The 14,028-nt window shown below is 42.0% G+C and overlaps 1 protein-coding gene across 2 annotated transcripts in view; it reads right to left on the reverse strand.

Moving 5' to 3' along the window:
• The window catches only part of LOC126469841 (filaggrin), a 358,695-nt gene that overhangs the window by 23,842 nt on the left and 320,825 nt on the right, over positions 1 to 14,028 (reverse strand). For both annotated transcript variants that reach the window (XM_050097137.1, XM_050097136.1), the window contains one exon: positions 1,458 to 1,722. In XM_050097137.1, coding sequence (XP_049953094.1) covers positions 1,458 to 1,722 — 265 coding nt within the window. The remainder of the gene's footprint in view (positions 1 to 1,457; positions 1,723 to 14,028) is intronic.

Consider the following 14,028-nt stretch of genomic DNA (forward strand, 5'->3'; position numbering starts at 1 on the left):
TGCTATCATGAAGAAACTGTTGCGTAACGTTAGCTCGATGTGCGGGTGCATTGTCTTGGTGAAACAGCACACGCGCAGCCCTTCCCGGACGTTTTTGTTGCAGTGCAGGAAGGAATTTGTTCTTCAAAACATTTTCGTAGGATGCACCTGTTACTGTAGTGCCCTTTGGAACGCAATGGGTAAGGATTACGCCCTCGCTGTCCCAGAACATGGACACCATCATTTTTTCAGCACTGGCGGTTACCCAAAATTTTTTTGGTGGCGGTGAATCTGTGTGCTTCCACTGAGCTGACTGGCGCTTTGTTTCTGGATTGAAAAATGGCATCCACGTCTCATCCATTGTCACAACCGACGAAAAGAAAGTCCCATTCATGCTGTCGTTGCGCGTCAACACTGCTTGGCAACATGCCACACAGGCAGCCATGTGGTCGTCCGTCAGCATTCGTGGCACCCACCTGGATGACACTTTTCGCATTTTCAGGTCGTCATGCAGGATTGTGAGCACAGAACCCACAGAAATGCCAACTCTGGAGGCAATCTGTTCAACAGTCATTCGGCGATCCCCCAAAACAATTCTCTCCACTTTCTCGATCATGTCGTCAGACCGGCTTGTGCGAGCCCGAGGGTGTTTCGGTTTGTTGTCACATGATGTTCTGCCTTCATTAAACTGTTGCACCCACGAACGCACTTTCGACACATCCATAACTCCATCACCACATGTCTCCTTCAACTGTCGATGAATTTCAATTGGTTTCACACCACGCAAATTCAGAAAACGAATGATTGCACGCTGTTCAAGTAAGGAAAACGTCGCCATTTTAAGTATTTAAAACAGTTCTCATTCTCGCCGCTGGCAGTAAAATTCCGTCTGCCGTACGATGCTGCCATCTCTGGGACGTATTGACAATGAACGCGGCCTCATCTTAAAACAATGCGCATGTTTCTATCTCTTTCCAGTCCGGAGAAAAAAAAATCGGAGGCCTTAGAACTTGAATGCACCTCATATATATTCATAAATTTCCTTTACTGCTGTTACAAAAGTTATTCTTTTCTCAAAAAATGTATCAAGCATAAATGTAACACTATGATCAAAAATGACCTCTACGATGACTTGAAGAGTTTAACATTAGTACAGCAAGGACTTGGATATATGGGTACACATGGATTGAGTAATGTGCCTGAGTTTTTTAGTGTTTTGTGGGTAATGCAATGATAAGAGGCTTTAAGAAATTATTGTTGGGCAACTGCTGCTGCTCCATTTAAGAATATCTTTACAGAAACTCTGGGAATTAATGTATTTTATAGTAATACAAACAAATATGAGCAATGTAATATTACATTCACTCATAAAGTCAAGTCACTTAATACTGAAAATGTTACAAACACTAAATGAGGGCTCAGCAACAAAAATTAATTTCATAAGTTATAGTCAATGGTCAAGAACACACTTTAATTACCTGGAGGAAGCGTATGAGGTAGCACAGAACAAGTTTGTTAAGTTCTGGGAGTTTATGCACAATTGCCACAGCCTTTTCTGGATCAGCGTGATGATTCACACATTCTGTATACATGTTGTCAGGTATTAGGGGTTCATACAGCTCGCGATACCACAGCTTTAAAAGGGAGGCTGGTGCATGGCCATCTGTCATTTCCGCTGAAGGTAAATCCCAGCGATCTATTCGACTTTTCAATGAATTCACTTCATCTACATCTGCTGATACCCTGCATAAAAGAAAAATCAAATTATCACTTTCTAATAAATTTATAAACACCAACATTACTAAGCAGACTACAAACAACTTTCATGTTTCTAGCATCTCTCTTTCTCTCTCAACACACACACACACACACACACACACACACACACACACACACTGTTAATTTCTATGTTTGCTTACCAATTACCTCTTTGTTCAGACAAATTCCTAGAATTAGTACCAGTTACTTAGCGTATAACATTTTATACAAAGATCAATGTATAATTTCCCTGCTGAAAATAACAAAATAGTCAATCATGTGTTTATATCTGATTTTGCTGCTGGCACAATGAACCATTATGCATGTATATCCCGTTATTTTGTGCAGTCTTCATTAGTAAGGGCCAGATGACTGAAGTATCACAATGACAATGTGGATTTTCTGCCTTTCCTTTTTGTAACTTCAAGCTGTAATCTACTTAACAGTAAGTCTTCCCTGCACAGAGCTACAATTCACTTAATACTACACTGCTAACACTGGTGATTAAATCACATCTAGTTTTCTCAGTCCTTCACCTTTATCAACAGCATACTCTACACCAAATCCTCCTTATCAAATCATTTTCTCTCAGTCTTTGGCTGCTACTACACTAGAGACACTACGTAAATATCAGTGGGAACACAAGTTATCCATGGCTGTTAGCATCATGATTGTTGGTAAGTAACCACAGGTGTGAAGAATACAATAATTCTGAATTTAACTCTTACAAAGTTATTCCAGGAGTGAGCTCTCCAGTTTTTATGTTCCATTATTATTCCTGAGAAGTTAAGAGAACCTACAGCTTTAAAATGAGTTGCAGAAGTGATCAGTACTATTAACAGAAGTTACAGAACTGCTACAGACACAATTTTCTCATTGGACCACTTCCCTTACTTATCTCAGTAATGGAGCGTAACAAGACCAACACTGCAAACAAGTTTTGACTGCTGAGGATTGTTGCACATATTGATTTCGATATGCATCAAATGGTGAAGATGGTAAATACTCAATATTTCAAGTAACTGTTGCACTTGCAGCAATGATGATAAATGAGGAGTTGATTTACAGACTCTTATACACCAACTACTGAAAAAAATTTACAAACAAACCAAGATGCAGAAAAAGATGTGTAAAAAGGCAGATCACAAAGTTGAGTTAATGTAGCCCACAAAATACAGTCAATGGAAACGTAATGGCCCCAATAGTAGTTGCTAAATTTTCTTCTATCTTTTTGGTTCAATTTGGGACAGTAGCAACTTTAAAACCCTGGACTAGTTTTGAATAGTTATGTAAAAACTGCAAATCTGAGATAAGGGATTCTATTTTACCACTTGTGATACCACATGGTGGGGAACAACTATATGCAATTACTTTAACCACTCAACTATGCAGTGGTATAAGAGGAAAAACAGCAAGATTTTGCAGGGAGAAAATGCACAACATACACATGTAGAACTGTGTAATATTTGGAATTATGGACAATTTGTATAATGGAATACCTGATGATTCTAACTTAAAACAGGCTCAAAGAGCTAGTGATGATAATCGTTGCACAGGATTTTGCAACATCTTAAAATTATTTTATCAATGACATTAGGTATAAAATGAAAACATACTATTCCCTAAACTATTATTGTATCTATTAATATGCATATTCTGTAAGCACAACACAAATTGAGCAATGTTAGTGACATCACAAATAACAACAAATTAACTTTGTCACTATGCTGTTAGCCGAGTCACATCATCACTTTGAAGTTTACTTATCCAGTACTTTACATGTGGGTCAGTACCTCTGGTCATCATCATTAAGAGCAGTATTTTGTAACAAGTCAACACAGACATTTATCACTTCTTTATCATGAAATGCTTGAAATAAGTGTGGACATACAGAGATACATGTTCATCCTTGTAATACTGTACTTTGTTATAGTAGAGTACACAGTTGTGAATGAGGTTTATTCATGAATGTACACCTGACAGCAGAAAAAATGGTCGTGGCTGAAATTTGAATTACCCGCCATGTTACACAGAAGCCAATCACACGACGGGGTGTACAGATCTGCTCATAAAAGTGAAGAATGCTTGTAGTTGTGAGTTTAGTAGGAGGATTAACACCTTTTTGACAACTAGCATAAAGACACACTCTCTAACCATACACTAGTAAACTACGACGTATCATTTGTAGCACTGCAAACCAAGTAAAAGAACTTCATTTCGTGATGAGCAGTCAAGAGCAGTAAATCTGGGAAGTTGTGGCACAATACATTTGTAGCTCAGTGTAACAATTAATGGTCTACTAGGCAACTGCCTGAAGACAAGGTTCAGTTTGTATCTGACTTAGTGCAGTTCTTTTGTATTACTCCACTAATTTGAAACTTCCTGGTAGATTAAAACTGTGTGCCCGACCGAGACTCGAACTCGGGACCTTTGCCTTTCTACCATGGTAGAGCACTTGCCCGCGAAAGGCAAAGGTCCCGAGCTCGAGTCTTGGTCAGGCACACAGTTTTAATCTGCCAGGAAGTTTCATATCAGCGCACACTCCGCTGCAGAGTGAAAATCTCATTCTGGACTCCACTAATTTGTTTAACTGTAAAAACCATTTAATTAATAGAATGAAACAATTCATGATTTTTAGTAAGACATTTTCGCCTCTCAAAAGGGCACAGCATGTGGCTTCTTCACCACGTAATATCCTGTACAAATAACTTCAACTTCAATGACTGTCTGCAGTCTGTGAGGAAGGGTGTCTATGAGGTGGGTAATAAATCTCTCATTTTCTGCCGCTTCCTCCCAGGAAGCTAGGGTGACATTCCAATGAGTATAACATGTTCTTGGCAGGTGGTCAGGTTATTTTTTAGGCACAGTGCATTTCGGCTCTGTCCATACGTTTTTGACAGAGTTTAGGTCTGATACTGGAGGAGGACAATTGAGAAGAGAAACAATCTGTTGTACAAAACATTCCTGCACCACCACTAACATGTATAGGAGACTGGTCTTGCTGGAAACTGGTTATTCCCTCAGGATACAGTTATTGCACTGATGGGACCATAATATACTCGTAACACGGGTGTACTGGAAGGCATCATGTCCACAGGAACACATCCAGTCCCAGACTGCCACAGACATACAGTGACTGCGAGATGACTCGTGGCTGTATTTGAGGTCAAAACAAGCACCTTGCATGTGCTTGTGCTTGTGCTTGTGCTTGTACTTGTACTGGACCATCATTCACTGAGGACAATACCGATTTGCCAGAAAATATCATGTGCCACCAGTCATAAGTGACAATGCCCTTGGCAAGTGCTAATAGATACAGTGAGTGACCATCACAGACACTCTCCTTGATGGCTGCAAGTCTACTAATTAATCTGGTCTCCAGAAGCCAGGGCCGAACCATATCCAGCAACCTAGGAAATCTACATCTACATCCATAATCCGCAAGTCACCTGACGGTGTGTGGCGGAGGGTACCCTGAGTACCTCTATCGATTATCCCTTCTATTCCAGTCTTGTGTTGTTTGTGGAAAGAAGGATTGTCGGTATGCTTCTGTGTGGGCTCTAATCTCTCTGATTTTATCCTCATGGTCTCTTCGCGAGATATACGTAGGAGGGAGCAATATACTGCTTGACTCCTCGGTGAAGGTATGTTCTCGAAACTTCAACATAAGCCCGTACCGAGCTACTGAGCGTCTTTCCTGCAGAGTCTTCCACTGGAGTTTATCTATCATCTCCGTAACGCTTTCACAATTACTAAATGATCCTGTAACGAAGCGCGCTGCTCTCCATTGGATCTTCTCTATCTCTTCTATCAACCCTATCTGGTACGGATCCCACACTGCTGAGCAGTATTCAAGCAGTGGGCGAACAAGCGTACTGTATCCTACTTCCTTTGTTTTCGGATTGCATTTCCTTAGGATTCTTCCAATGAATCTCAGTCTGGCATCTACTTTACCGACGATCAACTTTATATGATCATTCCATTTTAAATCACTCCTAATGCGTACTCCCAGATAATTTATGGAATTAACTGCTTCCAGTTGCTGACCTGCTATTTTGTAGCTAAATGATAAGGGATCTATCTTTCTATGTATTCGCAGCACATTACACTTGTCTACATTGAGATTCAATTGCCATTCACTGCACTATACGTCAATTCGCTGCAGATCCTCTTGCATTTCAGTACAATTTTCCATTGTTACAACCTCTCGATACACCACAGCATCATCTGCGCAAAGCCTCAGTGAACTTCCGATGTCATCCACAAGGTCATTTATGTATATTGTGAATAGCAACGGTCCTATGACACTCTCCTGCAGCACACCTGAAATCACTCTTACTTGGGAAGACTTCTCTCCATTGAGAATGACATGCTGCGTTCTGTTATCTAGGAACTCTTCAATCCAATCACACAATTGGTCTGATAGTCCATATGCTCTTACTTTGTTCATTAAATGACTGTGGGGAACTGTATTGAACGCCTTGCGGAAGTCAAGAAACACAGCATCTACCTGGGAACCCGTGTCTATGGCCCTCTGAGTCTCGTGGACGAATAGCGCGAGCTGGGTTTCACACAACCGTCTTTTTTGAAACCCATGCTGATTCCTACAGAGTAGATTTCTAGTCTCCAGAAAAGTCATTATACTCGAACATAATACGTGTTCCAAAATTCTACAACTGATCGATGTTAGAGATATAGGTCTATAGTTCTGCACATCTGTTCGACGTCCCTACAGTAGCATGTTCCAACTGCACAATTTTTTGTAAAGGATTTTGCCATGACATGTTGACAAGTTTATTATCCCACACAGTTTTTGTTACAGGACAAAGTCCAGTTCACACATGCTTACTGGATTCTCCAGCATCTCGATAATGTTCATCATTGTACACTATGCTCAGAAATGCCATACTGTGCCCCAGCCTCCAATGCTATCAAATTCGCTTCATCTGCAAGATAAGGCATGGTGCAAAAAAACTGGGACTCAGCTGAAAGCAATGAGATGCAGGTATTTGCCCTTGCTTGCGTACTGTCATTAGCTATTGTAGAATGAATGGTGCCATGACAGACTGACTGTCTATTACCATGTAATATCAATGAAACTGTGTCAATAATTTACACATATTTTGTGAAACAGAGGAAGTAATTTACAAGTTTTCAGCTCCAGAGAGGTCATTCTCCACTGCAAGTGACCTCAATTCTTTGATAGCCAACATTCCATCACACTGTCTGCAGGAAATTAGCTGCATGTCATTGAAATGTGTTTCATATAATACACTCCTGGAAATGGAAAAAAGAACACATTGACACCGGTGTGTCAGACCCACCATACTTGCATCGGACACTGCGAGAGGGCTGTACAAGCAATGATCACACGCACGGCACAGCGGACACACCAGGAACCGCGGTGTTGGCCGTCGAATGGCGCTAGCTGCGCAGCATTTGTGCACCGCCGCCGTCAGTGTCAGCCAGTTTGCCGTGGCATACGGAGCTCCATCGCAGTCTTTAACACTGGTAGCATGCCGCGACAGCGTGGACGTGAACCGTATGTGCAGTTGATGGACTTTGAGCGAGGGCGTATAGTGGGCATGCGGGAGGCCGGGTGGACGTACCGCCGAATTGCTCAACACGTGGGGCGTGAGGTCTCCACAGTACATCGATGTTGTCGCCAGTGGTCGGCGGAAGGTGCACGTGCCCGTCGACCTGGGACCGGACCGCAGCGACGCACGGATGCACGCCAAGACCGTAGGATCCTACGCAGTGCCGTAGGGGACCTCACCGCCACTTCCCAGCAAATTAGGGACACTGTTGCTCCTGGGGTATCGGCGAGGACCATTCGCAACCGTCTCCATGAAGCTGGGCTACGGTCCCGCACACCGTTAGGCCGTCTTCCGCTCACGCCCCAACATCGTGCAGCCCGCCTCCAGTGGTGTCGCGACAGGCGTGAATGGAGGGACGAATGGAGACGTGTCGTCTTCAGCGATGAGAGTCGCTTCTGCCTTGGTGCCAATGATGGTCGTATGCGTGTTTGGCGCCGTGCAGGTGAGCGCCACAACCAGGACTGCATACGACCGAGGCACACAGGGCCAACACCCGGCATCATGGTGTGGGGAGCGATCTCCTACACTGGCCATACACCACTGGTGATCGTCGAGGGGACACTGAATAGTGCACGGTACATCCAAACCGTCATCGAACCCATCGTTCTACCATTCCTAGACCGGCAAGGGAACTTGCTGTTCCAACAGGACAATGCACGTCCGCATGTATCCCGGGCCATCCAACGTGCTCTAGAAGGTGTAAGTCAACTACCCTGGCCAGCAATATCTCCGGATCTGTCCCCCATTGAGCATGTTTGGGACTGGATGAAGCGTCGTCTCATGCGGTCTGCACGTCCAGCTCGAACGCTGGTCCAACTGAGGCGCCAGGTGGAAATGGCATGTAAAGCCGTTCCACAGGACTACATCCAGCATCTCTACGATCGTCTCCATGGGAGAATAGCAGCCTGCATTGCTGCGAAAGGTGGATATACACTGTACTAGTGCCGACATTGTGCATGCTCTGTTGCCTGTGTCTATGTGCCTGTGGTTCTGTCAGTGTGATCATGTGATGTATCTGACCCCAGGAATGTGTCAATAAAGTTTCACCTTCCTGGGACAATGAATTCACGGTGTTCTTATTTCAATTTCCAGGAGTGTATAATGGAGGGCTTCATACACAAAAAATTGTAGAACAAGAAGAATGTGTCTCCTAAAAAAAAGAGATCACAAATATTTGAACATGAGACACATGTATATTACGTCTGCACATTGTTTATTCAGCTACAGTGACCATTTAAGAACTTACACCTCTTAAGTTAACATGCACAATGTCTACAGATAATAACAGCATATTCTATTTGCACAAGATGTTTTGTTGTTGTTTAGAACAGATCTGGAATACTGGCAAGTTCAGTTTCCTGTAACTTTTTAACTACTATTTCGTCTGTATGTTCCCAAGGTAACCAGAAAAATAAGGCAGGTTGTACTTAATTCACATCAGTGCTGTACCTGACTAATTCTGGCTGCAATTTCCACCAGCCAATTTTTGTGCTGTCATGTGTACAGCCCTAAAGTTAACATCCCAGGAAGCTGAACATTTTTAGATGATTTTTATAATTTTTACTCAACAGCTGATTCAATACTCAATAGCAACAATTATAATTTCCTTTTTACCAAACAGCTAGATTGCAGTGGACTTCTAATTGATGTAGATAATTATGAACTGTCTAAAAACTTCTCCCACATACCTTAGGTATTTTGTACTACGCTATATACAGGAAACAAATTTTCTCCAACTCCCATTTGCACGTTTTTCGACAAGAAAAATAATGCAGTTGATTCAATAACCTCATTTAATTTATTTTTAAACAAAGCTGATGAATCATTGGCTTACAGGTGCCATGTCAGATGATGATGTGAAAGCTGCACAATATTTTAATCCTTTGAGTGCTGAGGACGTGTTACCTCGTCATGCCTTGCCATTCCCCCGGCACACCTATGTTTAAGCGTGGGCCTTGGGTTTTCCCTACGCGCTAAGGATGTGTTGATGCATACCATGCTACCAGGCTTTTCACCGCTAGGGACGAGTTTGGGCATGCCGAGTCACAGCTTCCTGAGCGTGACAGATGTGCAAACATGCAGAGCTGTCTTTCTGCCCTGTTCTTCCAGTAGCTGTTCAGTGGTCTGACCGAATAGTTTGAGAGTGCATATACATTTGTTGCTGTGTTCCCTCTCTGCAGAACTTGACTTCACTTCCCGTATTTTCATCAGTTTTCTTGTTTTCTACAGGAGAAATGTCACGTAGCTGTGGTTGCACAGATAAAGAGATCCTGGAAATGCTCACTAGGAGCAACAGTGAGCGTGAATTATCTGATGTTGCTAGCAGTAATGAATCTTCAACAGAATTTTGAAGCTGTGGTCCTCAGCCCTTTACACCAGAGGGCAGAGCAAGAATTACAGTCAGCAGTTCCTCTGAATCTGAGGAATCAGAAAGTGACAGTGAAACAGTTCAGAAAAGAGCGAGCTTAAGAGACACATTTGACTGGAAAGAAATCGATTTCCAGCCATTAAACCATTACCTTGATGACTCAAGTTCACGACACAAATGTCAACTAGATACTGACCCAAGCATTCCCAACGCTTATGGGACCGTATTTGGAACAGGGTCATATTCTTTATGTCGGCAATTGGTATTCCAGCCTGGACCTGTTCTTCTGGCTTTACAACCATGGAACAGCCGCATGTGGCACTGTTCGTACGAATAGGCACAACGTGCCGAAAGTGCAGAAGAAATTAAAATGAGGAGAAACTGAGTTTAAGTCCACTGACAAGATACTTGCTATCAAGTGGTGTGATAAGAGAGGTTTGCATGTTGACAACAAGTCACGCAACACAAATGGTTGAAACGGAGAAGACTGACACAAATACTGGCAAAAAAACAAAGAAACTACAATGTATTGTCGATTAAAATTCAAGTATGGGTGCAGTTGACTGTTGTGACATGTTACTGAGCTCAGTGGGATCAGTGCATATGGCTGTGAAATGGTACAAGAAATATTTTTTTCACATTCTGGATTTGTGCATTCTAAATGCTCATGCTCTCCACTGGTCAGTAACAGGGTGAAAAATGGCACTCGCAGAGTTTCTCTTGAAAGGGATATTGTAGAAAAATATGCTACAGAACAGAAAAAAGCTGGTAGGGGAAGGCACTACGATGATGAGAATCCCCTGCAATTCACAGGGAGACATTTTCCAGCTGCTATTGTGAGAAAAGTATGCTAACACGCAGATGCGTTATTTGCACAAAACAGAAAGTGCGCCGGGAAACTAGATACCAATGTAAAACTTGCAACATTCCATTATTTGTTGTAACCTGCTTTGAGACATATCATACAAAGAAGCATTACTGATCATTGGGAACTAAATCTCAGAAAATTGATTGACACTTGATCAAAAAAAAAAAAGGATGGGAAATAGATGCAACAGGTGTAAAATTATTCAAACAATGGCCGACTTCTCTTTAGCAGTTTTCTGGCAAATGAATGGACTTTGTGATTGAGATGACGGAATATCTGTACTGAGGCAAATGTAATTACGCCGAGTACATTGCACCAGTGTAACAAAACCCATATACTAGTCTATGTACGATACGTTTAAATTATTAACACATAACATATACAAGTTATACAGGGTGATTCAAAAAGAATACCACAACTTTAGGAATTTAAAACTCTGCAACGACAAAAGGCAGAGCTAAGCACTATCTGTCGGCGAATTAAGGGAGCTATAAAGTTTCATTTAGTTGTACATTTGTTCGCTTGAGGCGCTGTTGACTAGGCGTCAGCGTCAGTTGATGCTAAGATGGCGACCGCTCAACAGAAAGCATTTTGTGTTATTGAGTACAGCAGAAGTGAATCGACGACAGTTGTTCAGCGTGCATTTCGAACGAAGTATGGTGTTAAACCTCCTGATAGGTGGTGTATTAAACGTTGGTATAAACAGTTTACAGAGAATGGGTGTTTGTGCAAAGGGAAAAGTTCTGGACGGCCGAGAACGAGTGATGAAAATGTAGCACGCATCCAGCAAGCATTTGTTCGCAGCCCAGGAAAATCGACTCGCAGAGCTAGCAGAGAGCTGCAAATTCCACAATCAACTGTATGGAGAGTCCTACGAAAAAGGTTAGTTATGAAACCTTATCATCTGAAATTGGTTCAAGCACTGTCTGCAGCTGATAAGATTAAAAGAATCGATTTCTGTGATTTTATCCTTGCTCAAATGGAAACAGATGAATCTTTCGTTTCAAAGATTGTGTTTAGTGATGAAGCAACTTTCCACACTAACGGGAAAGTCAACCGTCACAATGTCTGTATATGGGGCACTGAGAATCTGCGGGAAACAACTCAGTATGAACGTGACTCGCCTAAGGTGAACGTTTTCTGTGCCATTTCACCCAATAAAGTTTTTGGTCCCTTTTTCTTCGAAGGTGCTACTGTAACTGGACTACAGTATCTGGAGATGTTAGAGAATTGGCTGTTCCCTCAGCTCGAACAAGAAGCACAACAATTCATATTTCAGCAGGATGGAGCGCCACCACATTGGCACTTGTCTGTCCGTAACTACCTGAACGTCAATTACCCGAGGCGATGGATCGGCCGCCAGGCAGCCCGTGACAGAGCACTTCATCACTGGCCTCCAAGAAGCCCTGATCTTACCCCCTGCGATTTTTTCTTATGGGGGTATGTTAAGGATATGGTGTTTCGGCCACCTCTCCCAGCCACCATTGATGATTTGAAACAAGAAATAACAGCAGCTATCCAAACTGTTACGCCTGATATGCTACAGAGAGTGTGGAACGAGTTGGAGTATCGGGTTGATATTGCTCAAGTGTCTGGAGGGGCCATATTGAACATCTCTGAACTTGTTTTTGAGTGAAAAAAACCTTTTTAAATACTCTTTGTAATGATGTATAACAGAAGGTTATATTATGTTTCTTTCATTAAATACACATTTTTAAAGTTGTGGTATTCTTTTTGAATCACCCTGTATTTTTTATCATTAGTAGTACAAATATACATCACATTCGGTCCACTTGTACAAAACCTGTTTTCCATAACTGATTTCAAATGCCTTAAGATCAACAACAAATAACACGCCAAAGTTAAAACTCTGTTCTCAGTGCAATTTTCCTAGCTACTTTGCCTCTGTTGTTAGCCAATAATGGAAATTAAACTCACTGTTTTGGGGAGGGTGGGGAGCTTAAAATTGGTTATTTGAATGAGACTGGCTTTGAAGCATTAATAATAAACGGTCTTTGTAAAAGAAGTATCAAATATATCCTGCTTTCATCTTTTCATAAAAATCCAAATCTTTTCGACTAATTTGTGATTATTGGAAAATAGTAGAGGAATAAAAATTTTTATTCCAGATCTTTGTGCTATCAATCTATTGCACTCTAAATTTCATTTTCATCATGAGTTTACTCTACTAGATATGCAAATCCAAAGTTTACATTGTTCTCAGGCCTGATTTTCACGCCCAACTTTCATTCCAATTGTACAGCTTGGAATGTTTTATAGAACAGAGTTTTTTAACAAAATCAGAACAAAAATACTGCATTTTTACATTTTTACAAAATCTTCAATTTTGCACTTAATTCATTCAGTACTGGAAAGTCAAATGAAACTTTATATTTCAGAACCTTGTGTTGTTAGGTTAGTACATGCCAAGTTTCATGTTTGTTGTAGCATTAGTCTAGGAGATGCAAGAAACCAAACTTCAAAATTTTTTCGGGCACCCTCTTCTTTGGTCAATTTTACCTACAATTTCTGGCTCAATTTGGCTTGTAAAATTCTTTTCATTATTATTCTTAAGAGAACGCATACAGCTGTACAAGATAGCCAAATTTGATTTCTTTACAAAAACTATTGCCCAAGAGCTCAAGCTCAAAGTTGGCATAAAGTCACGCTGGCTCTGCGTGAGTCGTAATCAGTCCAGGAGTATTCAGCACAGGGCGGGTTGGGTAGCACGGGCCGCCTGGTCCCATTGGCAGCTCTGAGGGACAGGCACTTAGCGCAGCAGCTAGCCGAAATAAGCTGCAGGCCGTAGCGCCCCAGCGCGCCAAGCAGATGGTGCGCCTTCAGCAGTCAAAGGGTTAACAAGACAGCTGCTTATCGTCTTCAGGTGCTTAGTGACATGTTGCTGCAGTGGGATAACCAATATATGTGATGGATTGCTAGAAAACTGCAAATGCCAAGGGGTGAGGCTATGTCAGAGACTAATCATAGTGGACATCGACATCCAGAAACCCTGTCAGGAAAACAGGCCATGGTCCTCGCATGTGTGACATGGGAAAAGCATTGCTGCAAATCGTGTCACAAATGGCACCCAGAATAAGAATAATGTCATGACTTTGATTCCCTGTCTGTGCTGACTCCACGGATTCATTCATCTGTAGCTGACGATGCCTTAGCACCGCAATGCTGGTTCCCATGCCTCACTAAATTGAAATCCTGTGTCTCTGTTAATCAACTCATTAGTAACACATATGTCAGCTGCTTCTTCTATGATGCTGTACCAGTACATGGAGGCAGACAAAAGACTCTTTGTCTCTCTGTACTTCATGCTATGTCCTGTGTCGAGACAGTGTTCAGCAACAGCAGACTTTACAGCTAACCTAACCTGGTGTGATATCTATGTTCATTGAATCTATCTTTAACAGTGCAACACCTCTCGTCAATGTATGATTTTCCACACT

Source organism: Schistocerca serialis, chromosome 3 (genome assembly GCF_023864345.2).
Source record: "Schistocerca serialis cubense isolate TAMUIC-IGC-003099 chromosome 3, iqSchSeri2.2, whole genome shotgun sequence".
Taxonomy (NCBI): Eukaryota; Metazoa; Arthropoda; class Insecta; order Orthoptera; family Acrididae; genus Schistocerca; species Schistocerca serialis.